Genomic DNA, 26,736 nt, shown 5'->3' with positions numbered 1-26,736 from the left:
TCTCCACAGTAGGAGTGAAGCAGAGTTTAACTTACACTGTGCTCTGGTGCGTCGCTGTGATTCGCCACCCCTCCTGTCTCTCATGCCCCTTCTGCCCTGGAGTAAGTGAACAACACAAACAGATCAGAGACTCTTCAACAAACATCATATTGCTTCTCCTCCCTCTCACAGGCCCGAAGTTTAGGAGAAGGGCTCATTTAGCCACCCCCTAAATAGAGCACAGGCAGACACAGCTTTTCATCTACAGAGCAATGGATGCTGTCACGAAGCACGAGATCTCTGCAGCTTCCACAAGAGGTGCTCATAGCAATCCATATGGAAGCCTTCACCCCACCCAGTATATGGGGAGAGTCCTGTAGTCTAGTAACAAGCACTAGAGACATTCACTCTGGGAACTGAGATCAGTCATCAGTGAAATCACTCAGTAAAGTGTGGTATCGAGTAACCCAGCCCAGAACTCCCTCCAGCAGCACTGACTTGCACTTCTATGCACATGATGAAGTGTGAGGGGCAGAGCAGCAGTGGGCACATTTGAGCATTATCACTCCATCTTCAAACGTGGTGAAACAAGTTCTGCAGTATTTCAGCAGCCCAAAGACAAAAAGCCTAACACAGCCAGACCCATGACCCCCCAGTGCTCCCTCCCTTTCAGCAACCTGCAGGGAAGCTGTGCAGACCTACCGGGCCATAGTAGGAATTGTCACCGTGCTCCCCATAGTCATTCCTGTTGAGAAAAAGGTTGCAAGATAATGTTAATTCGGTTTTATATTAACCTCAGTATATTCAAAATGATGAGCAGGCAGAAAGACCATCTTTTCTGGCCACATGCTGGACTGTGTCCATCCCAGGAGACAGACTTGGCAAACCACTGTCTCCGTGAGAAATATGAGTCCACTCTGCTGTGTCTACAAAGATGAATCTCTCCACATGTTTTTTAAAAAGCTGAACCCACTAATTCCCTCAGAATGGGATTTGATGGCCAGACAACAAGATGCAATATGATCACTAATCCCATTCTGCTCAATCCCTGAAGCTTCTTCAAGCTTCAATGCCTTCACTTCTCCAACACATTTTTTGGTTGTAGGAACATCTGTGCTAATTCCCATGCCAAACTTTAAAGCACCTGCTCTGACAACACAGTTCTAGCCTCACTGCACGTCACAAAAAGGACAACCCCCCTGCCTCATCTGTTTGTACCTTCTCCTCCCTGTAGCAAGATTCACTTCCAATGTACGCCCATCAATGCAGATCGGGGGATCCAGGTTCTGCAGTATCTTTAGCAACCTCAGCGCCTCCTGTAAAAGGAAAAAGAATGTCACTTTCCATGAGAAGGAAACAGCACATTTTCCAAATCCAGTCTGCCTGAAAGGAATGTCTTGTGCTCAGTGGGACAAGAAACACAACACTAAATATTAGTCTAAGTGTCAGTGAAGGGTATTTAGGATGCACCCAAAAGGGATAAATGCAACGTGAGGTTCTTTGCTTGTCCTATGACCAATTTCAGCAGCCAGCTGGGGACTGCATTCTCCTAGGGCTGCCAGACAGTGCAGCACCATGGCTGCTGCTGCCCCAAAGTGTTTTGGTGAACACCCTCTGCACCAACATCAAAGCACAGCTATGGAGGAGTCTGGGAGCCACCCAGACACAGAAAATGTGAACCCTCCAACATGGGATGGTCTGTTAATTGAGATTCTTGCCTTCTACAAACAAAAACCATTGAATTAAAGTTCTCTGCAAACAAAGTATCTATGCAAGAAGTGTTCAAGATTAGGAGTGTCTACAAAGAAATGCACCGAGGTGAGAAAATCAGTGTCACAGCTTGTAACAACAATCAATCTTGGACTCCTAAAGCCAGAGAACAACAGCTGTACCAGCTAATTCCTGTACCTGGTCAGATAAGCAGAAGAGAGGACTTGCTCCAGCACAGGAGCCTCACAAGTACAGAGATTTCTTGTATTCCTGTGGTTTCTCTACTTCTACAGATTTCAGATGCCAACAGAGGGAGCAGGTGAAAGCAGGAAACTACTTACAGCATGGGATTCCAGCTCGATGAAGCCATAGGTCTGCCCCATCCGCCCAGCCTTGTTCTTCATGATGCGCACGCTGGACGTGGACAGACGCACGTACGGGGCCAGGAGCCCCACAATCACCTCAGGTGGGGTGAACCGAGTGATTCGCTTCAGCATAATTGCTGAGAAACACCATCAGGGAGGTGGCCCGGGAAGAAAAAGTAGCAAAAAAAAAGAATTTATAACCAAGTTTTACCAAACCCACTCAAAGTAAGAGCACAGTTTCTCACAGTCGAGTCTCAAAGCCATTGCTTTTTGCTCTCCACTTTGCAAGATGCTCGGAGTATTGCCTCCAGTTGCTAACCTTTCCTGCCCAGAAAACAGAGTAGAAAGTAGCCCCTTCTCAGAGCTCAGCCCAGGGTAACTGCTGGCCCAAGAGACTTCTGAAGCTGTGCTAAGTTAACTGCACTACCCAGAAGCCTGAATTAATTTTCCTAAAGACAATCTGTCAGCCCCTTTGGAGCTGGACAGGCCTTCATTTCTTGATGCCATGGATTTGCACAACACAGAAAATAGCCTCCAGAGGTTTTAGTGAAATGCTGCCCTTTCTGCAGATGGCCTCACGGAGTGCAAGCAAGAGGAATCCAAAACTGGTCTTTGTGTCACTCACTTCTGCTGCCTCCACCATCTGGTGGCGTGGCTTCCTCTGCTTCCCTCTGAGAGGGCGGCTCCTGGTGCCGGTCCATGTCCCTTCTCTTCTCCTGTGAGGGCCGACGCTCTCTCCCTTCATCTCTCTTCCTTGGCTCCTGCTCCTGAGGCTGACATTCCTGCTGTGGAGCAGGAACTGAGGGCTGGAGAGGCTGCTTTGGAGATCCTGGTTGACCTGACAATTCTTGCTCGGGTGTTTCAAGCTTTGTCTCTGCTATTAGAGGAGAAATGGACTGGTTTCACATAAGAATGTTTCAGCAGGTATTTTTCTTCTCCTATTTTCTGGCCCTTGCAGCAGTGCTCCTTATAAAAGGCCAACCTGCACTGCCTGTTGCATATCCACTGTCTTAACACCTGGCAGACACAAGGTTTGTTCAGGTACTGTTATCCTTCCACTGCCTTGTTTTGTGTTGGGCTCCTTTACAAGGCTTCCTGTCAAAGACAAGAGGCTTTCTGGCCACTTTGTAGGATTGGCTCTTGCCTGAACAAACAAGAATCAGGGATGGATTTAGAAACACTCCTTCCATGCTCAGGATAACCTATATGGCAGTGATATCCTTACTATCTATGATGCACTCCTGATCATCCACTGAGCAATATCAACTAGTAACTGTCACCCTGTCTCTATACTAGAGGAAAACTGGGTTCAGACCCCCTTGACCACTGAGTGAAACACATCCATAATACAGCCACAGATTTTATCAGGTGCCTACTGACCACAGATGACACAGAAACAATGTGGGAACACCCTGCCCCCTCAAGTCTACCTATGCCATTCAGAGAAGATAAACCCCAACAAGTTTCTGTGCTTGAAGGCCTCTGAACGGCCTGGTTTCACTGCAAAGCAGATCCCTACCTGAGCTTCTAACACTGCTGCAAAGGGAAGCCAAATCTGTGAGGCTGCAAAGGCAGATACCACCAGCCTTGCACCTGCTGCTGAAGCCTCTTCCCACAAAGAGAAGGAAATGAGGGTGCAAGACGTGATACAGTGAAGCTTCCTTCTTTAATGTCCCTGAGAGCAAGTCCCTGCTCTCATTCTGTTTGGGCAGTGGGCGGCATGGCAGAACACACGATGCTTTTGCACACAACTGTTGGGAAAGCTGCACAGTGCCTTGCTTGGCTGCCAGCACAGCTCACCTTGGACAGGCTTCTATTCATTTGTCTGCAGTTTGTAGCATGCAGAGTTTTGGCTACAGAACCTGATGTAAAATTTGCACATGAAACCACTTTGCACCTGCAGCTGTGAAAACTGCCTGTGCAAATCACAAAGACATGAGCACAACCCCTGAGATGGGGAGGGCAACTCTCTTACTGAATTCCTGCTCAGCCGACGTGTCCTCTCCCTCAGCACCACCTCTGGACTCTGGGCCTGCTCTGCTCCCTGTAAGAGAGGCACATTAAAGTCCATTTCACACCCATCAGTCACAAAGCTGCAGGAACCACTGTAAATGCCTAGAGAGTTGTTTTGCTTCACCCAGTCATAGAGAGGTTACCTTACTGCACCCTTTCCCAAGAAAAGCACGTCAGCAAGAAGCATTTACCCCAATCTGTCTTCACAGCAGCTTAAAGGCTCTGTTTAATTTGGTCCTGGGCAGTTTCATTACAACCCACAGCTGTGTTGGGCCAGCTGTGTGAATTTTGCCTTCACGGCACTGATGGAGGAGCCACAGAGCACGGAAAGCACAACAACAGGGACCGTGCTTCAGTAAATAGAGATCTGTGCATCAACAGTTGATGTACTGCTCTTCTGCCCAGGCCAGGAGGGCAATACATAGAAGTCTGCTCAAAAAGACAGAGTTAAGGCTTACACAGTGGCTGGAATGCACAGGCAGTGCCAGAGGAGTGTGGAGAACTCACTCGTGGCACTGTGGCCCCAGGTGCTTGCACCCAGGGATGGTGAAGGCTGGCACAGCCATCATCCCAAAGAAATCAGTTCCTCAAGGGAAGTGTGTTTTGGCTTTTGTGCCCTCCCACCTCAAAAAGCAGAAGTGCTGGTGGGGTAGGAGAAGCTCCTGGAGAATTCCTCTCATGCATTTTTTACAGCCAGCAAGGTGAGTTCAGCAATTCCAATCCTGGATTCACCTCCAATCTCCTCTCCCAAGCAACAAGTGACAGGATGAATGGAAATGGTCTCAAGTTGCCCCAGGGGAGGTTTAGGTTAGATATGAGGGAAAATTTCTTCACCAAAAGGGCAATCAAGCATTCAAACAGGCTGCCCTGGGAAGTGGTGGAATCACCATCTCTGGAAATGTTCAAAAAACATGTAGGTGTGGCGCTTAAGAGACATGGCTTAGTGGTGGGCTTGGCAATGACAGGTTAATGGTTGGACTCAATCTCAGAGGTCTTTCCCAACTTTAATGATTCCATGATTCTGTGATCCTACTCTGAGAGTATCAAAAGCGAGGCAAATCAGTGTTTCTGAGTGACACTAAAAACATGCAGCTGCATCTCCCAAGGAAGGGGGGTTGGGGTGAAACCATCTCACCTATGGCCAGCAGTACCAGCTCACAGTCCCAGAGGACACACAACCATAACTCCGTGGATGAAGGACAATGCCAGAGAATAGGAGGGAAAGGCTGTGAGCAGTAAGACACCTCTCCAGCAAGCCTCACAAGAGCAGAGAGCCTGACAGCATTGCATGTAATAGTTTTAGTGTGGACAGGCAAAAAGGGTTTAAGTGAAGCAAAACTAACAATCCTCCTACACAGTGCTCAGCTAGTCCAGCAAAAGGGATGCCACAGGAAGCCAGAAGAGAAACTTACTTGTCAGGATAGATGAAACTGTTAACCGACCAAGCTCAGTGGACCAGATATACTCACCATCTCTTGGGAGCTTGCAATAGGAACAGGAAGATCTGTAGCCCACAGTACACACCTTACACTGCAATGGAAGATGGACAGCATGAGGAAGTTGAGTTTTGAAGGCAGTGGGTACAACCTGCTACAGAATTCCAGACTGCAGTGTGCTTTCAGAAAGTAGCAGCCATGAAAAAGTTACAGTGATGGGTAATGGCAGCAGGGACCTTAGCTGGAATTGCAGATAAATGCTCATATGACTCTCAGCTGGGTTTGCCTTGGGAACAGGGCTTTCACACAACTTCTGAGCACAGATTTATTCTCTAGTCCTTGAGACGGAACTCTTCCCCCTCTCAAGAGATGCTGCATCAAAAGCTCCCTGCTAGGCACAGTGTTGATTCAAAGGGTCCAAAGTTACCTTGGCAATCTCTAACCTGAACTCACCCCTCAAGCAGTGACGAAGTCCTTATCTGAGCTGAACTGTAGAAACTGATGTGATTTGCAGAGTTAATGATGAGGTGTCTGCTAACCAAGAGGCAGAGCTGTACAGGCTTGGGTGGTACCTTGGTACCACCTAGAGCCACCGTGAGGAGAGCCAAGTGCCCTGTCTTCATAGCTCTCTCCAAACACAGCATTCCTGACTTCCTCCTTAAGCTCTCTGTAAATGCATTGCTTTTGTTTCACAACAATTCTTTCCTATAACTGAAGCCTTGTGAATGCTCTGGGGCACAAGGAAGCTCCTTCAGGCCATGGCTACACACAGCAACAGTGGGGACGTACAGTGCAGCCACCTCAGTGCACTGAGAGCTGTTTGAAACCACTGCCTGCAACTTGTGTCTCCATCTCTGGAGTGCTGCAAGCAGAGATGAGACACTGAGCAACAGCTCTGCTTCAGCTGAGTGCATCCAGTCAGCTGGATGAGGGTCTCTGTAGCCCAGGGTGATCCAGTGGTCAAGGTGGGACTCTTAGAACCAATCCCTTCATGTCCTGCTCCAATTGCTCAGCCTGCAGTCAGTAGGAATGCAGGCAACAATCCTGTCCTTTCTCCAGCAATCACCTCCAGCCTGCTGCAGCTGCAAATTCCCATTCTCGGAGGACCTTGGGGAGGGCACAGGAACAAACTGACCCTTGGGCAACTGTGCCTTCCCAGAAATGGGCCAGTGCCAGCATGGAGTAGACTTGGATACATTTCCATGCTTCCTTTCCTGCTGCACTTTCTACAGCCACAGCTAGACCACAGGTTCCTGTGTGAGGCAGAGGGGTGGTTACACACATGAACCAGAGTGAAGCCTGTTCCATTCCGGTCAGCGGAATCGCTGTCTCATTGTGGTTTTTAAGGAGAAAGGATCCACACGCTATTTTTCCCACATGTTAAAAAGGAATCACTGCACAGGGACAAGGCTGCTCTGTGCATAAAAATCTGGCTACCTGTACCAGAGCAACATGCACCCAGAGGTGGGACCAAAAACAAGGTAGGCAAAGGCACAGTTTAGAAGAGGCAAGAGCTTCAGGGCTCTTGAATTACTCTGAGGGATTTTGGCCACTGAGCAAATATCTAAGACTCCTCTGAGCTGCCACTGCCACGAGTGCCAGCAGGGGAAGCACAACACAGCTCTGAGCACATACTTACACGTTTGCAGCGCCAAAACTCTGGGCACGGAGTGTATTCAAGGGTCACTTCTTTGCCACCGATCGTAAGAGTTCCCTGTTGAGACAAGGAGGGAAATGACGAACGTGCCCAGCACACACAGGTTACTCAGAGGCAAAGAAAGGGGTGAAAGCTCTGGTTCCTAAAGGTTTTGCAAGTGAAACAGGGTGAAAGGGGGAGAAAGCCTCCCAGTTCAGTTAGCTGGAGCTTTGCCATGGAAGTGGGAGGGAAACAGCCTGTGCCCTGCTCTAGCATGGGGCAGGACAGGCAGGAGAGGCCTTGCCACATCCCAGGAAGAGCAGAGACAAATAACTAGAGTGGGAAACTGCTTTAACCTGCTTTAGTCCAGGTGCTGGCAAGGGGCAGCTGGACAGACTCCCTCACACCAGCCACCACCAGGCTGGCCTCAAGGCAGCTGCTTGAGGAGGAATGCGTGGAAAAATCCTCTCCGGTGAGAGAATTTTCAGACTTGGGTTAGTCTTCATGCCAGTCATGGAACCATGGCTTTTCTTCAGAGACATACACCAGAAATCTGCCACTGGCCCTGCAGCCAGCAGAGCCACTGCTCTGCAGCCAGCCCTTCCTTGCTGAGGCTGGCCTCGAGCACCTGAGCAGCAGCACCTGCGGGGCTCCATTGCCCACAGACACACTGCTTCCAGATCCACACGTGATGCTTTGGAGAGGTGCCAACACACCCACAAGCTCTGCTGAAATGCAGATAAAATGGGTCATAGGTACAAGCTCCCCAGCTCCTGCCCAGAGCAGCGATGATTTCTGGTGGCTCCCATCTGCCATGGACAACAGGCCACGCCTGGGCATGCAGGATGCAGGCAGGCCAAGTCACAGATGTACATAGCCATGAAACATCTCCTGTCACTGGAGGCACTGCCAGACCAGGCAGCCTGGATTGCCCAATACCACAGTTTGAGATTCTGTATCAATAGAGAGACCCAGACCCAGGTCTCGCAAGTCCCAGGAGAGCAGCTGCCTGATAGCACAGACAGATGTCAGGGACCTGTAAATAATCCCAGCCTATTCTGGGAGCCTCTGCTGAGTCAGAAGCTTCCCAGGTACTCTGACCCAGTAGCCTCATCACGCAAAAACCCCCAGTGCAAACCATGAACATGAGAAAACAAGCTCCCGGAGTTATTATTCAGAAGTCATGATATATCCATGCATAAACTGCTGTGCAGAACGTGAGGGAGATGCTAGGGAATATGTAAAGTGGGAGTGAAGAGTTCATAGGAGGGAATCACTTGAGTGGCAGTACAACAAGCCTTTAACTCCTACGAAAGAACACAGCAGGGTTCCACCACCTCCCCTCTTCACATCCTCCCTTTTATGGACCAAAGCCATCCTTTCCTAACAGGCCTATGCTGAACACTTTGAGGGGTTCCTTTCTGCCACCCAGCTGCTCAAGCATTGCTTTCCAACATGGATTTGCCTTTGCCTGACAGAAAGCCAAGCCATTCCTGGACCTTGCTGAAGGCTGGTGTGTGCACTCAGAGTACCCTGCTGCACCTTTGGAGAATCTGCTCAGAGTCTACTCACAGCAGGGAGTATTGCCCACTTTACGTGTCTACAAGAGGGTTTGCACCTTCTTTAAGGCACGTGGGGAAACACAAGTGAGAAAGGGAAGTGGAAGTCAAGGCTGTTCCACTGCGAATATTGGTCCCTCTAAGACAGACGTGCTCCCCCTCCCAAGCAGGGCACCCATCACAGCACACACTCAAGAGATGGGCAGTGCCAGGAGCAGGGTAGAAATGCCCACGTGTGCCTCAGGACACACTGAGCAGAGGCAGGAGGAGAAGGCAGGGTGCACATCCTCATGAGCCCAGGAAAGTTCTCAGGAACAGCAGCCCCTCAGCAGGCAGCTGCAGCTCTGCCTACGAGCTCAGGAAACAAAAAACCTCGATTAGAGAACACCTCCTCTGGCAGGGCAATCCGTCACAGAGCTTCATCCTTCCACCAGCCATTGAGGACAAACCTTGCCAGAAAGCCTGAAGATTATTTTTGGTTTTATGGAAAATGGTATTTAAGTGCATGTTGTGCTGGCGGTGCTGGTCCCTTCCGCAAATTCCATTTTCGGAGGCTGCAGAAAGTGTCACTTGCATAATTACTCCCTGATTTCCCTAACACCCTGCTGATTGCCTGCTCACTTTTTCAGCAAGCTCTCTCTTACTGATTTCTTCTCGATAAAGTAATTTTCAAGGTTGCAATCATCATTTAACTCTCCAAAAATGAGTCTTTCACTCAGGACACACATTGTCAGGATTCAGTAGCTTTGAATTCCTCATTCTCCTACTTTATTACTAGATTCCATTGCAAATATTTTCAGAACCTTTATTTCTTATAGTGCCTGTCTCTGCTTACTCTTCTTCGCCTAGATCTTCCTTTACTGTGCAAAATTTTTGGGTAATACTCTAAATTTCAGTCCAATTGAGCAGATTTCAGTTGAGCAGATCTTGGTGAAATCACAAAGATTTTCTGAGAATTTCAGGGAACAGTGCTGGGGGGGGTGGAAAGGGTAAGCTTAAAGTATGCCACATATAGTGTCTGGCACCATATCTCTTCCACATTCAGGCATTTTATCCTGGACTTTTTCACCAACCTGCACTATGTCTGTTAATTCCTCTGTATTTTTAATACCCTGTACTTTGGAGCAGCTTGGCTTTTTCTAAGTCAGAGTGAAACAGAAATGTCTCTCTGGTCTTCCAAGTCAGGAACCTCCCCCTCATAACTAGCAGTAAACACAGGAGTTGACTCACCAGTGAAGGGTTTAAAAGGCAGCACAGCTTTGCAGTACTAGGACACCAAGCTCTCAGCCATGGAAATGCCCAGATTTCCAAGGGCATGAGCAGATTCTGCTGTTTTCTGAACTGCCAAATGCATCAAAATAGAGCATCAGGACTTTACTGTTGGGAGTAATGATTTGTGCTACTGTTTGATACCTTTCAAGCACAATCATACATGGAGTTTTTGCTTAGAGGTCGTTGGAGATGCAACGCTGGATTCTAATCTAAGTGATACAATTCAGTCCCAGCCATTTCAGCTACTGAAAAATCTGCCCTACGGCCAAGTATGTAAATACTCCTGTCAGCAGACTGATCCATGGAGCAACCCTACCATGTGATGGTCCTAGAGAGCTGTGCCAGGAACCCATGAAGCCTGTTTGCAGAGAGCACACACAGCGCAGCCCCATCTCAAAGCTCTCCACTGAGCAGGGACAAACCCCACAGGAACACGTTGTTTTTACAGAGGGAAAGAAAAAGAAGAAAATCCCTTAGCCATGATATCCACAGGTGATGCAATCCTTCCGACAGCACTTTGGAGACTGTGTCAGCAGGGCATATGGCTTCAGCAACAAAGCTAGTTTTACTAAAGCATTTTCCAAGCTTTTTGTCCCCAAAAGAAGTATTAAAGAATACCAGGAAGGTAGGCCTACCTGTAAGAAAAAAGCCAGACCACACTCCTAGGACACATCACACTTACTCATGAGGCTGGGCTTAGCTCACCTCTAGTTTACCGTGTTTGGAACAGCACTGCTCTGCACAGAGCCCAGCCTGGCTCTGCAGGTACGTGAGCACTCTGATCCCGCTTCCTAGGGAACCTATGGAGCTACTGCCAGGGCCAGGAGACAGCCTGCTGCAGGTCAGGCACTGCACAAGCCACCGCTTCAGCTGCTTGTCTGTCAATTAGCATTTACAGTTGGCACGCTGGGATTTTTCATGCTTGTTGACAGCCTTTTAATGATGATGACTGGGGGTTGAGGAGGGGGAGAACTTGCCAAAAAAGTATCTCTTTGCTCTCAAGACTGCGATGACAGAATACAAATCATCAGTGTCAAAGCTTTTGCTAACTGTTTCTCTGAAAAAAAATTAGAGCATCCAAGAGTGACCTAGAAAACTGGAAATGTGGAGGGAGAGCTCTCAGAACATGGCCACTCCCTCAAATCAAACCAGACTTCTGCTTTAACTGAATCTGTCCGAACACTAAAACCTTCAGTAAAATCTCACTTTGGAACCTCCAAACAATGAGCTGACAGCTCTCCAAGTATTTCACCCCACAGGTCATGCTTCGGCAGCTACCGCAGGGACTCTGAAACCACACAGAGATGTGGATGCGGCAACCAACATCACCATGGATTGCTGTGGAGGAATGTGCTCCAGCAATTCCAGGGTGATGGCAGCAGCCATCCATCCAGGATGCCACCATCCCTAGTCACAAGGAACACCATGAGTGCCTAACTTAGTGGAACTGCAATTGTCAGTGTCACCTTTACAGATGACACACCTGGGGCGGCGCACATCAGCTTTGGAACAGAACCAAGGCTCAGCTACCAAGCACCCAAACCCACAAGAATTAATAAGCCAAACTCTTCTTCTTGGCTACAACCCTGAGGCAGTGCAGGAGGTGCCTCCACCACAATTGAACCATCTTCAGACCTCCTTTAACAGCTGGCTCATGCACAAACCAAACACCACTTCAGCTAATTATTTCCTTATATTGTTCATGGTCTGATTAAATGGAAAATATCTGTGCCATGAACTGAAAGGTTCAGGCATCCTTCTTACTGAGTAACAACCAAGTTGGAAGACTGATGTGGTTCAACATGATAAAAATTAACTGAAAATACCATTTATAAACAAATAAAAAACTGCATATGAAGATTATGACAAAAGAATGCTTTTGGGCAGCACAGCCAAGCAGTCACATTAAAATACCAGAATTAACCTCATTTACATGATGGTAATTCAGCCTTCTTATGCATATTTACTATAATTAGGATGGTTATACAGAAATCAGTATACATCCATCATTTAAAAATCATATAAAATGATTAATGACAAGTGTTTATTGCCTTGGGAATGCTCAGACACTACCCCAGCAGGCAGTCTGGGAATGCAGTGGGTGCCCCTGGTCCCAGCAGCACTTCCCAGAATAAAAAGCTCTTACCACCCTCAGGGTATATTCCAGCCCTGGCCTCCAAATGCACTGGGTGGCACAGCACAGGAGACAAGAGGCTGACAGCACAAGCCGGGTTATCTAATTGGAACTACAAATCAGAATGTTTTCAAGTTCTGCTCCTATTTGAGTATGGATTAGAAATGCAGATTTAACAACCCCCAACTGCCACACAATGCAAGTTACGTAATAGCATCCTATTCCACTGGCATGCACCATGCAGAGGCTGGGTGGGAGCTGGCAGGGAGAGCACAGGGCTCTCTCTCTCTTACAGGACTCACCTCCAAATTAGGCAGACAGGTGGGGTCAAACACCAAAGGTCTCCCTAACTATCCCAAGCTGCTCGTGGAATTGAGGAGGCAGCCCCTTCCTGAGACAAAGCAGAGAGCCAACACCTGGGAGGATAAGAGACCAGCTGGATATATTTCAGAACAAGATCATCTCAGCCACAGAAACTGGCTTCTCATCCCCTGTTTTCCATATGCTGAAGTTTTTATCTCCGAACTCATCAGCAGCTGCTGTACAAGGGATTCAACTGTACAGAGCAACAGGCAGTACATCTGCTTACCTCTGACAAAAAGCAGATGAGAAAAGCTGTGAACCCACAAACCACAATCCATCTGTAATTAAACAGTTAGAAAACGGAGCGTGACATGGAGCTGAAGAAACAAGAGCAATCCAGGCTGCTGCAGGGTACTGCAGCAATCTGGCATTTCCTACAGCAAGAGTAACTACAAGCAAATTCCTTATGAGGTGGGATTTCCCCCAAGGCTCTCAGCCTCTTTCTCGAGCTCTCAAACCAGTTGCAGCTCAGGGATTTCTTTTTATTGGCCTGATCTAGCAAGTGCATCCAGCACTCTGCTGCTGAGTGGCTGACAGCCAAGGCAAAAGACTCAAGATATACAGGGGAAAAGGATGGTTTGAAAAGTGGTGGATCTCTGAGGAATTGTTATATCACCAAATGGATCCAAACAACGTTGCTGTGTACTATTATTGCAGATTTCCATCAATACTAACACTGAGATGACAATTGACAACATAAACATTATGTTAGTGGTCACCCAAAGAGCAGGATATTTGGCTCTTGGGCATTAGAAACGCTCTGGAGCTGAAGAGCACGTGGCATCACCTTGAAGCATTTAGCAGCAAGGCATTTATTTCAACAGTGATCCAAGGCTAACCAGCATGGCATGCTCAGGGTTCCTGGTCTTCAAGATCAGGGGAGGCCTGAGACTGAGAGCCCAAAGCTGTCACCATCCATCCTGAGCTGACAGAACACTGCTTCAGGCACACCACTGATGGGCATGTTAAACAAAACTGGCACTAACACAGAACTGAGGCATTAGGAGGATAACAGAGAGAGTCCTAAAGATTCAGTAGCTAAATGTAACAGATTAGGATGCTATATAAGGATTACTTTATCCTAGATAACTCCCAGTACCTCTTTTTCAAACTCTTTTTTTTTTTCCAAAACCCATTACCCACTAGCACTGGGACCATCCACTGTGCCACACAAGCTTCCTTATCTATTTGCTCCCTCCTCAGGCCTCCCTTCCTGCCTGGTTATCCAGGCCATTTGTCCTTTAGCAGAAGGTGCCAGTCTGCATCCTTTAAGTACCTTATTTCCACAGACACCTCCAGTTTTCTTCCTACGATTTCTAAATTCCCTGGATACCAGCCATACTCCTTTTAAGCAAGTCCCAGTATCTTTCTACAGCTCACCTCCCCCCACTGATATCCTTTTCGCAAATACACACAGAAATTGCTTTTCAGACTATGCCAGCTCTCTACATTTTAATGCCGGAATTTTGAACTCCAGTTCCAAGTTAGGACTCTCAAAGTGTTTATCTTTTAAACACAGCATTTGCTTCGCTTGTCAGCACTCTCAGCCCTGCTCTGAGAGCACCAAAACGGTGGGCACAGGCAAGGTCCCTATTACAGCTCAAGGAAGGGTAACAGTGATGTGCCACAGCTTGGGAAAACACACAATGTGCTCAGGACCTCACATGCTCAGGGGCCAGCTTTGGGCAGTAGGTGATATTAATAGCTTTTGCATTTCACCCTTTAAGGAGATTTCAACACATCTGAAAGTTTTCTTTGATCCAGTGAAGCCAAGTGGACTTTCACCTGCCACTCAAGGCCCTAATGCATCCCTGCCTGGCTAATGCTGACCTCTAGCTTCCCTCACTCCTCTGAAGAGGGCACCTCTGCAGATCAGCTTATAGGATCACTGGGAAAAAGGTGGAAATTTTAAAATGAAAGCCCTTCCTTTACAGCATGAAGGAGTCAGAAGAAGATTTCTAGAGTCCAGACAGTGAGGATCTGCGGACAACAGCTCAAAGAGGGACAAGTTCTGTGCTCTGGTGTTACTGGCTTCCACTCCACAGCTAAAGAGAAGCATGGATGGTTAAGACCATATAACAGGCTAAGTGGAGGAAGCCACGCCTTTGAGTTTCTTGAATAACAGTTGGACTTGAGCTTAAAGGCCTTTTCCAACCTAAATGATTCTAAGTCAAACACTTGCTTTCGTGCTCAGAAAAGTATCAATCAGGTTGAATCCTCTATTGGAAAAATATATTTAAACTATCAAAACTTAAGAATATTTAAATATTTAGCATATTGAGTATCATGATTCATAGATGGCTCGAGGGAAGGGTCCACATGGCTCTGCCTCATCAATATTCCTTGTCTTATCATGGGCTACTGCACGGACAATGTTTGAGTAACAGCTGCTTCACAGACTCCCTTCTCTCCCAACACAGGGGCTTCCCTTTCCCTCTCCAAAATGCTGCTCTACTGCCTGGACATATTTCTCACGTTTTGTTTTTTTTTTTTTTTTTACATGGCCACCTTTTTCCTCAGAGGTCATCTTATCCCACCTTACTGTTAAACAATATAAAACTTAAGCACATTAGCACAATGCACTAATCCAGTCCAGGACCTTCCTGTGCACCTCCCTCAGGGATACTTTACCATTAGTAACGGCCATAAGGAAGCTGGGAAACAATGACGAAAGACCCAGCACCTTAATCATGGGTTTGAAGCACAAATATCAAAACCCTAAAGAGCAATCCCAATGAAAAGTCATGTTGGAAAAAAGTTAAGCTGGAAAGCTCTGCCTCAAAGGGATAAACTTATTGCCGGAAAATTCAAGCAATTTAATTAAGCATTTAAAGACCCATGCCCACGAACAAGCACATGTTCTTTCACTGGAGCACGTCCCTATGGGATTACACACCAATTCCAACACCTGCATAGTGAACAGAACTCAGGGTGTTCTGTGCAGCAGCAACCGTTTGCTAAGAACACACCAACTGTAACAGAGACGGGTGTGGTCCAGAGGCTCCTCCAGACACGCCTCCGAACTCCCTTCTCAGGCACTCGGAGCCTGCCCTGGCAGTGCCTTCTCTGCAGCCAATGCTTAGGCAAGCTCCCTGCAGGACAGTCTCTCTGCTGAAAGCAAAAGACCCAAAAACCCTGGGAAGAGGAAGCACCTCTGAAGAGAAGAGGGTTTTGTCCTTAGAGACATCATTTCTCAAGATCCCTAAATTCCCAGTAAATGACAAAAGTGGGTGTCTGATACTCACTCCCACAGGATAAAAGCCCTGCCATTTGCCACCAGCAGTGCAACACTTAACCTGTGTCATCCCAATGATATTCCCAGCACATCACTGTGACCTTGAGGTGGCCTGTCCAAAAGCTATATCCAGATCCTTAATGGTCCCACCTGGACACAACCAGAAGGCACCTGGCCCACCTTCAGGCTGGCACCTGTACGGATTTCTGTGTCTAAGCAGGTGCTGCCTCCTGAGAGGTCTTCTTAGGAGTTGATTTGGAAAACAGCTGCTTCAACCTCTTGGGTCAGTATTTGCCAAGAAACCTGGCACAGCATGAGAATAGTTACTCAAGCCCTTTGGAGGGAAATGATTTTTCCCTGCCAGCCTGGCTTGGGTGCAATGTAACACTAGTGGGTGTCACAGCTCCCTGTGGGACCCAGAACCTCCTCTTTGAGAAGGCACTGAGGTTTAAAAGATTCATTCAGGCAACTGCACTGCACAACAGAGGTAAATTCAGATCCTTCGTTCCTGGTCAGTTCCCAGAACTACTGAAGAAAGGAATTCAGTTCCTTGTCAGGATGCAGAAGTACACTCTCCAGGCTCCGAGGCTCTGGTGGCTGATCTCAGCTCTTTGGGAGAGTAGAGCCAGAGAGGTGAGTGTGCAGGACAGCAGTTCCTCTGATAACCCTGATACCAAGGAAGGAAAAGAACACAGATCCCTGTTGTGTCAGAAGTGCCTCAGCATGGCTAAATTCCTAAGGGATTGGGAAGGGGAAACAGCATGCACAGGTTTCTCTTTAAACTGTCAGATAAGCTGCACAGTAGGGGGTGGCTCAGATATTGTCACTGGAACCCCCTGTGAGACTTTAACACCTCGAGATTTAATACCTGGTGGCTCAGGACAGAGACTGGCCTGTGCAGACTGAGGGCAGCCAGGCACAGGTACTGCCTGCAGCTCCCTGTGTGCTGCTCACCTCTCTGCAGCAAGCACTGGAGCACCAGAGAGGTGATGCTTTCAGCTGCTCCTCTTAGAACCAGATGGATCAATCATTTGCCTGTCATTAGAAGGTGTCTGTGAAACTTTCTGGAATTCACTTCTTACTTTTAGTGATGGGCCCAGTACACACTGGAAGGAAGAAAAAGAGATGAGCTGAGTTAATGGAATGGACAGAGAAGGCAGCACTCTCAGCAGACACAGACTGGTCCCACATGAACCAGGCACAGAACAACAGCTTGTCAGTGGAAAAAAAAAAATCCACACCACCTCAGCACTCCTCTCCAGTGATATCACAGGTTGGGGAGAATCAGTCAGGCTTTCAAAAACTTAAGGCTCTAAACAGTAAAATACCTTAGTCATCATATCATTAATGTATAGCTTTGGACTATGAGAAAGCTTCTTAGTGAGACTTCTCAACCTGGTATTAAGTGTATGAAAATACAGCTTGGGATTCTTAAGACTTAAAATTATGTTCTCTGTTAACTCTGCTCCTGAGATCCTTGATGGAAAAGTACATCAAATGTTTGCTCGGGCTTTAAATGTCATTCTGGCTCAAATCTGGTTCATGAAGCCCATCTGAATATTGCTAATTTCCTGGTTAGACATGGACTGTACATCACAAAAAACCTAAGATTTCCCCTGTTGTCTATGAAAACAGGAGAAAATTTCATTCTCTTGTTCTAAAGTCAGTTTCAGAGTTTTAAATACTTAAATCTCATGTTTACAGCTTTACAGCTTTGACCCTCATTAAAAATGTAATTCCTTACATGACAGACTTTATTTTAGACCCTTGTCCTTCAGAAGCTGTTTGTTCATTCTGTGGAAGGCATAACTAACTGAACTTATAGGTGGCCTGAAGCCATGGAGATGCAGGAAGACACTTGGATGCAACATCTGGTAGCTGTCAACACATACACACGGTGCAACAGCACCACAAAATAAACCTTCAGGCAGAATGCTCCTTTACATCTGATAGCTTTTGTTCTGCAGAAGCCAGGAAGAACTTTCCACCTCCCTCCTGTGTCTCCTTGCACAAAACAGCTTCAAGATTTTCCCACACAGCCCTCTTCTGGGAGCAACTGTAGCCAGGATTCAGGAAGTTGGTCACACAGTGGTACCAAGGACATGTGAGTGGCTGTCCATTTCACATGTTCCCCAATACGATGGAAGAAGAAATTCTTCCCCTTATGGGAGAGGACTGGGGAAGCTGGTGCCTTTCCTCAGCAGTGCAGAGGGATTTGCCTGCCAGCACTCTCAGTGCTCTTCCACCTCATGTGTTTCCTGGTCCTGCACAGATGCAGAATGACAGCAAAGCTCCTGATCCCGTAGCACACAGTGTTTCCCGTGCTCTCCATAGGTATTAAAGCTTTAATAAGAGCCTAGAAAGTGCCCTGTGGCTTGCAGGGGAATGGGGTGGATAATAACTCTGTGTCCTCCTGTGTTAAATACCTGTTTCCTTGTTGCCTGTGATTGATGGATAATGACACAATAGCCCACTTAGGCGTGCTGCCCCCATTTTCCACTGTAATAATTTCATTTCTAGACAAGAACATTAACAACCCAGTTACAGTCAAATGGAAACAGAAATTCACAAACAAAAGTTGCTGACTGCCAGAGCTTTGATCTTGCGTCTTCAAACTTGAATCTGAATTTGATATTTCACTCGTGCGAGTCTCACAGAGACCAGAGAACAGCAAAATTCAATGTGCTCCTTTCGAATGAACCTCAATTCCAGGTAGCCAAACTTCCGTTATTTAATTTGAAAAGGTCCAATATAAACTCAGCTTGGAAGAAAACAGACTAAAATCCACATCTGAAGGGAATTCCAGCTCTCTCTCACTGTCAAAACTACAGATACACAAAAACATACATAATTTCTACAGAAGGGTAGGCAGACCACCTCTTTGAAGAGAAGGAAACAGTGCTTCTGCCTTCCTCCTTAACACCAGGGAGTGTGCAGTTTGACATTTTTTTCCACCTTTAGAGTCAACCTTTTACGTTCCTGTTCCAGCAATCCAACACCAACAGTGCATCAAGTAATGGAAAAGCAATCACTGCTAGGATAGCACAAAAGCACGAACGAACAGTTCTGAGGCTGAAGCTCACAACGACTAATCAAGTGAAAATTGCAACATTTTGGTGTGCTCCCACTTATCAAAACAGTCCAGATGGAGTCCTAGCATTATAATTTGGCTCATATGCTTGTAAAACATATCTGGTGTTCCCCTCGACATTGCTGAATCGGGCTGAGGACTCCTTGGACTCAGCCCAACAATTTATGTCATCTCGTTCTCAGTGGCGGGTCTTGTGCAAACTATTATGGCAAAACCATGACAGAAAATGGTCTCACTCTGGAAATGAAAAGTTGTGGTTCATTCACTGAGATGTCCTGATTCATGTAAAGTGAACCCATCCAGACATTTCCCCCTCACTGCCTGCCCATCTCCCTTAAGACACTTCAGTCGTATCATCAGCACCGTCCACTTCTAAGAGTCCAGAGGGAATTTTGGAGAGTGCAGCCACAGTTTGGTTAGTCACCAGCTTACTTAGAGGATGACTTCAAAAGCATCAAAGCAAATTAGTGGCATCAGTCCTACTACTTTCATATAGGAGCTTGATCAAGGGATTTTACATCCTAATCCAAAAATCTCCTTCAGACCATATACACAATCTATCAACTGCAGCACCACAAGACCTGTCCTACACCTGTAGGTGTACATTTACCATGTTCCTTTGAAGCACTTTGAGGCTGCAAGATACATACTTTCCAAATGGTTACACAGGGATATATTTAGAGTTTCTACAGATCTTCACAGAAAATCAACTAATAATGAATGCAAACCCTATAAAAAACATACAGTCTGTGAGAAAGAGCAGCCAGCAGTAAACCATTGTTCTTTGTTTTAAGGTGAAACTGCACCTATGTGTAGCATCTAATGACTAAGATTTCCCCACTGGCACACAATTATTCCATTAACACATTAGGAGGAGAGGACCTGACAGCTACAGAGACAGGGTGCCATCTGTATCCTGCCCATGCATCCAAAGATTACTTCAAATCTTTCCTAGCTCAAGGCAAGATCTCACCTAGAAATGAATTCAAAGGATGAGTGTTCCAGATGCCTCATCACTCAGGAAAATGCTTTGCATATTGAAAATGACCAAACCAAAGCTATTTCTTAGGGAATGCTCTGCCAATGAGTCCTCTAGAACACAACTTTAGCCCTATGGAAGGGGTAGAAGCAGACTTATCCATGGTACACACTGCACTTTGCATGCACAAGCAGGAAGTTTTCAAGTACCCCCATTTTTACGACATCAGTGCCGGGTATGACCAAAGGTCCAGCTGTCCCATGGTGGTTCCTCACTTTGAGCCACCAGTGCAGGGAGTATCCAACCTTTTCCTGCCCAGCAGCTGTGAGTGATGCAGCACAAGTACTGATAGATCACATCACATGGCCAGTCAGAGAGGACTGGACACCTAACTTGTCACTTACTCACAAATCAAGTTATTTAAACAAATTTCAGGAAATCACAATTATTTCCTCCAGCTCCTGGCATTGTAAACAGAACATCTAACCCAACACAGAACAATTTGGTTAACAAGGCGTTTATAATCTATAGGGAACAAATGGTTATTTCAGAGTTACATCATCACACAGATTTGTAAATGTCAATGGGCAAAAAATTCCAACAAACCCATCACCAGAACAGAAATGCAGGGGCCAGAGGGAGAGCAGTTTCATTTTAGAGGAGGGTAGGGAGTGATGCTTTATGTGAAACAACCTATTTATACAGCAGCCCAAGCCAACCTCAGCACACAGAATAGATAATTCTGTAATATACAGCAATATTTGAGTCCTGAGATAACCCTGCTGGGCCACACATCCCCAGCAGCAGCCAGAGATACTGCAGAAGTTCCACTTAAGCATGTGCTGCATGCTCCAGGCAGCTCACCCAGAAGCTGTCCTCTGGGACAATCCCATTGCAGAGCAGCACCTCAGCAGCAGCAAACACATACAGTCCCCACCACATGGGTAAGGTGAGGCTGAAGGAAAAAGGAGGACAGGATTTTGGAATACGAGCAGGGAAGTGGAAGGACATGGCAAGCTGGGAATCACACAAGTAGAGCAAGAAGATGCAGCTTCACAACTCTTCTAGTGAAAAGTGAACTTATTTTAAAACACATTGGGTAGCATGATTTGCTTCTTGAGGCAAGGCAGGACAGAGATGCCAAGAAGGAGGTTGTAGTTTTTTTATCTGGGTAGGGCTGGAGAAAACACATTGATGGGAAGCTACTATTGGCTGAAAGAAAGAGTGTGTGAAGTCTCTGGCAGAAGATCTCTTACAACCTTCTGTGCCAAAGGAAGAGGGACTAAGAGAATTCACACGGCTTGGAGAGCTGAGATGACACAAGATGTTGAGAAGACAGAAGAGAAAAAAGGTCCAGAGAAATATTTTCAGTACGTTTTGGCAGTTATGTTTTACAACAAAAGCCACCTTTCTCTGCACATGGAAGGTCTCTGCAGCATGCAGAGATTAAGCCAAACAGGCAGTGCATTTATCACAGCTTCATTGCAGGATACACACATGTACACCCACACACCCAGCCCTGTCACAGGTCACTGCAGGCAGATCTAACTGCTTCTTCACAGGCAAGTGTCTGCCCAGCTCTAGGAGCTTCCCACTGCAGGCTTCCATACTGATCTCAAAAGCTTACAACTCCAGTTAAATGCCGGTATGATGCAGTGATTAGTGAGACACACGAGGGAATGAAAAAATTATTGACTCAACATGTCAAGCCTCTGTGATGTAAGAACAGGGTGAGCTCGTGACAAGGTCACACACTGAATCAGACACAAAAAAAACCCAAATCAGCTCTGCTGCCTGGAAATCCACTCATCCACTAGCCTGCGGAGAGAACTTTCCATATGTCAGGTGGCTCATAAAAATTCCTCCACAATGTGCATGTTTCCCCAACCATTAGGATGTTTACAGAAGAAACTGCCTAGGTATACAAGCCTTTCCCTCACTTGAAGTGGAAGACTCCAAAAGCTGATTCTAGAAATCCACAGTCAAAAGCAGGACAGGCCTCATGGGGGTGAGGGAGAGCAGAGGAAAAAAGAGGTGTGCTAATGATACAACCTGAGCAAAATCCACACACCTAATATGCAACAAGAAAAGCAGAAGACAATGTCAGCTGTGAATCCAAGGAGGACAGATCAAAAGCAAGGCCATCTCCAGCACCCTTAGCCTAACACACAAATGGATTTCAGTGTATTTGTGGACATGCTGCCACCACCCTCAACTGCAGGTTAAAGCTAAAGAGATGGAGTAACACTGTCAAGTGAATAAATGATGGATACCAGACAGCCCATGAAAATGCATTTGAGGCAGGTGTCATCTTCCATTATAGGGGGAATCTGCCAGATTCTAGAAAAAAAATGCCAGAGTCCACAATTAGGCACATTCTACCAAAAGGAAAGCAATTATTTTTGATGCTTGGACACACATTTTCTCTTAAAAATTGTAACACACTCCTTGCATCAGAGACTTCAACGAATACTCCAAGGCTACAGGTCACAGGAGAAGTTCCGTTCTCAGGATAACCACATGCTCCTTCTCTATTTAATTGGGAAGCCACACAGAGTTGTGGCTTGTTACTGCAAATGTTTTCAGGACAGAAAGTCCTAAGCTTTGCTTGCTTGTCACAGCATCTTGTGGATTTTAACACCAACAGCTACAGTGAAAAGCCTGTGAAATCTGATCTGCACCAGAAGCTCTGTTCACACAGAATACAGAAAGGCACTGCAGTGAATGGATACAGGGGAACGGGCTCAGAGCTGGAGAAACACACAGTTGATGTTTCTAATTGTACAGGAGTGGGATATGCTCAAGTGAGCACCCACAAAATCCAGTAGGAATCCCTCTTACCCTCTCCAGTAAAAAACAAGCAGGGAATGGAGATATTGCTGTGCTCAGCAAGCTGAACAGGGACAGCACTGCAGGGAAACTGCTCTGACATGTGCTGGCCTCAGTGCAGGAAGGCATAAGAGCAGGTCTCGAACAACCACTCCAGCACACGCCTGGAGACCTGCACACTAATTTACAGTGTATGAATTCTTAAAAGTTCATGCTATAGCTCTCCTCTTGTCCTCTTCCTTAAGAAACAGGAGGAAAGGATTACGAAGTTGTTAGTTACTAGCAACAAAAGCTAGGAAATATTCATGCAGCCAGTGTTGCTAAGTTTGAGGCCTAAGAGGATTTGCAGACAATACTACAGAGTCAGTTGAGACAAACCATTTGCTCCTGAGCTTAAAAAACCCCTCTTGCTTCCATATGTATAACAACCAGCTCCATCTCAGTGAAAACAGTAAAATATGCAAGCAGCAGAGACAGGCTCCCTCCATTTCTCCTCCTCCTGCCTTTATGACACACAACAGTACATAAAGGGTACTTCGTTTCCCACCTGATTTTCTCACACCAAGTAACATGCTTGTTATGTCTGTTCTCTTCTACACATGAAGGAGGAATGCAAAAAGATCCCATGCCTACAGAGAAGAGCAGCCATGGGATGTATTCCCAAAGTTTCTTCCAAGAAGCCAACCTGGTGCCCTCAGACAGGAACACTATTACACCAGGGGCTACGCCAAAGAAACACCGAATGCCACACCACACCCTTTCAAAAATGAGAATAAAGAAGGGAAAAATTATTTAGGAGAAATCATGTGACTTAGCAGACAGAACCCCCACTTTCCATTCAAAATAACTTTCTCCCCAACAGAAAAGCAGCTCCTCACAGACAGAAAAGAGGTCTCACACAACTTAAGTGACAGCCACCGTGAAACAAAAGGCCACCAGGAGCATCACCAACCATGAGGCTGCTACAAGGGCTGGACCCAGGCTCTGCACAACAAATCCACAGCTCATCTGCCCTGCCGGGGCAGAGCCCCCCAAAGCTGGTAGGAGAGCCAGCACCTGGCACCTCACTCACCCAGCCCTGTGCCCAGCACCTCCACACTGGGAATAACAGCGACCCAGCACCTTTCATGCGTATTAGGTGGGACCTTGGCACTAGAATAAGTTGCCAATGCAACAATCAAGAAGTCAAAGCAATTATTAAGGGGCTTGTTGTCATTACTTTAGCTGTGGCAGTTAATACACATGGAATAAAACGCTCCTGCAAAATTAGGGCAACACAGAAGATGGGTGTTTCCTTATCACAATATATGAAACAGAAAAGCCCCCTCAAATCTCAGCAGTCACATACACATGCTAAGATTTCCTGAATGGAGGGAGTTGAACCTGGTAAATCTGTAGTTTGCAAATCTGGCAATGATCTTAAGTGGGTGCTGGTGTGTGTCAAGTAAAAGAAACGGATTTCACAATATCAGAATTATACAATATAGGGATGTAGCAAATTGTTCTTCAGGCAGGGGCAGTTCAACAGGCATTAAACAGCATCAAAAATGCTGGTTTTGCACAAGCTATTTATTCCCAGCCTGCAGATGCCTGAGAAAGAGGCAGGTTGACTAGTGAGGGACCAGCATGTCACTTGCTATTTATGTTCTCACAAGTGACTGAATTTGACAGGGACAGTTGATAACCTTCTGAAAATAACTGAACTATCAAAGAATCTGTGTCTTAGCTAACACAGGTTTTTGGTTTTGCAGCTTGCAAAAATGCAGACTCTCGGTCTAAGGAGATGATCTTGCAACTCTACCCTGGAAGTCATTGAAGTGAAATATCTGTTCTCTAGGGACAATTCATAACTCCCTTTCTGAAGATCTCTATTTGTCTCTTACTGAGAATTTAAAAGTCACCTATTTCCCTTGCAGTATGTCAGGTACAAATCTTGCTAGGTTTTTTTATTTAGGTAATTAGAAGGGGTCTTTTTCATGTTCAATCAAAAGCAGATTAGACAAGTTAATCTATATGGGGCAATCCTGACCAAATGCATATAGCTTGGGTCATCCCAAACCCCACATTTCTAACTTCACTAGTTACTAACTACTGTAGGTCTACTAAAGTATGATGAAGATAGGCATATGGAGGCTTGGGAGATGATCCCTTCCAAGCACTCTATCTTCCAGCTTTCCTCTGCACACACACAGAGCCAGGTATAGCAGGAAGAAAACTGCAAGACTTTCGTACCCTGTCTGTTTTTAGCACATGCCAGGTGTGCATGGCTGGGACGTCAACTCCTGTCGCTAGTAGGGCTCTGGCAGCACCCTGCCTGAGTTTTGGAAGGGAGCCACAGGAAAACATTCCCCAGCCTGAATGGCTGCTGTAACTGCTGCTGGGGAGGTCAGTGTAAGCAGCAGTGGAACACCAGCCAGAGCTTCTTCCCATGCATGTGTGTGCAGTGATTTACTGGGCACCTGCAGGCACTCAATTCAGTTTAAGGATTGGTGCCTACAGGCTCTCTGCTGTAGCAATGGACCAAACCTGATCAAGTCAAAACACCTGCCCAATTCTATATACTCCAAATGGGAGAAAGGGCAGAGCAGGCATCAACAATCAGAACCTAGAGGGATTCCAAAATTCCCAGATACTTGGAAATTGCTCTTGCGTAGGAAGACGTTATTTCATGTGAGAGAATATGGAGAGGCATTTGGTTAAAAGGAATGTCATCTATAATTATAGATTCCCCAATGACAACAAAATAAATTGGGAATTGTAGAAACACTGAAGGGGAAATAAAAGTTGTCACTGATGGTAAAAGTAATAATTAATTCTGGAGCCTTCTCTCTCTCTGCTCCTCAACACCACCTCGGTGAGAATGTGCCAGGCTCTTTCCCAGCAACAGAATTATTTCTGTAAAACATTTTTGTAAGTTGCAATACCTCTGTAACTGAAAATAGAGGCAAATGCGAGCGCTTAGTGGGACCTTTGAAACCCCAGCTGTGAAGACTCATTAACTGTAAGTACATTTTTGCAGATGCACAGCTCTGAATCTGACTCATAACTCTCCTCCCATGACAGCAAGACCCAGGATTCAGGTAAAAAGGCTTATGATAATTGATACGGATTCTTACTCAGGCAAATTAGGAGGCAGAAAGCAGCAAAGAGGAGACTTAAGGGATATGGTGAAGGAAGAGGGATCAATTGTTTAGTTGGCTCTGTTGAGGGACCCATCACTTGTGGTTCCGAGGCACAAGGAGGGCAGTGTGAGATGGGAATCTATGTTTTATGTAACAAATTTTATGCATCTTGCTCTTGTATGGTGGACAACAGCTCTAGCTTCAAATACCAGCTCAGAAAAAAGGCCCCTCTTGAATAGTTACTGGGGATTTCAGTCACTTTGTCCTTTAAAGGCTGGAAATGTTCAGGTTTACCAGGCTCAACTGTACATGGGGTAGTCCTTGTGTCTGCAGCTCCGGGTTGCCAAAGGACAGGATAGATATGGGGGAGATGCATAATTAAGCATCTCTCCCACACGTAAGGCATATGGCAAAGTGGAGCACTCCAGTCACAGTTGACTCAGAGCTGCACACGAGGGTACGCACCTACAGTCACATGTGCATGTGTGTGCACGAACAGCCGGGGGAAGCATTTACTGCCAGCACAGCTCTTCCCGACTGCATTTCAGTGAGTACAAAAACAGCAGGGTCAAAACCTGCATTAGGAGTCTGTCAGCCACCAGCCTCTGACTCCAGCCAGTGTGGTGACACACACCAGGGAGGAGGGCAGACCACTTGGTGTCCAGCAGCTCTTTCCCACTGGCATTTCTAAGCCTGATACAAGACTCTGGTAACAGCAACATTTAAACCGTGGTGTTGTGTATTATGCAAGAACAGATCTTCCTTCAGAAAAACCTCATTGGCTTTCCACCACCCCACCAAAAAAAAATTAAAAATCTTCTAGCAGCATTGACCGAATTGTAAAGCAACCTGGTTGGCTTCCATGCATCCGATGGCCTCTTCCAAGAGTGAAAACTCCACGCAGACATAGCCATAGTCGTAACCTGGGGACAGCATTTAAATACAGACGGGAGTCATGTTAGTGCCTTGTCATAAAGAAAGCCACATTAAATATTCAATTTCCCTTTCCCTCC

General features: G+C 46.4%; 1 protein-coding gene across 2 annotated transcripts in view; it reads right to left on the bottom strand.

The window, feature by feature from the left end:
• Window positions 1–26,736, bottom strand: part of RBM6 (RNA binding motif protein 6) — a 57,757-nt gene that overhangs the window by 9,100 nt on the left and 21,921 nt on the right. Inside the window, exons 6-14 of one of the 2 annotated variants that reach the window (XM_069027530.1) lie at window positions 26,573–26,646; window positions 7,143–7,217; window positions 5,480–5,597; window positions 4,030–4,098; window positions 2,680–2,931; window positions 2,031–2,191; window positions 1,198–1,295; window positions 682–724; window positions 36–96 (exon numbers count right to left, since the gene is read on the bottom strand). In XM_069027530.1, coding sequence (XP_068883631.1) covers window positions 36–96; window positions 682–724; window positions 1,198–1,295; window positions 2,031–2,191; window positions 2,680–2,931; window positions 4,030–4,098; window positions 5,480–5,597; window positions 7,143–7,217; window positions 26,573–26,646 — 951 coding nt within the window. The remainder of the gene's footprint in view (window positions 1–35; window positions 97–681; window positions 725–1,197; window positions 1,296–2,030; window positions 2,192–2,679; window positions 2,932–4,029; window positions 4,099–5,479; window positions 5,598–7,142; window positions 7,218–26,572; window positions 26,647–26,736) is intronic. The other variant, XM_069027531.1, reaches the window with a different exon arrangement.

This window comes from Aphelocoma coerulescens, chromosome 12 (genome assembly GCF_041296385.1).
Source record: "Aphelocoma coerulescens isolate FSJ_1873_10779 chromosome 12, UR_Acoe_1.0, whole genome shotgun sequence".
Classification (NCBI taxonomy): domain Eukaryota; kingdom Metazoa; phylum Chordata; class Aves; order Passeriformes; family Corvidae; genus Aphelocoma; species Aphelocoma coerulescens.
The sequence above is the reverse complement of the archived record's forward strand: the minus strand, read 5'-3'. Positions and strand labels throughout refer to the sequence as shown.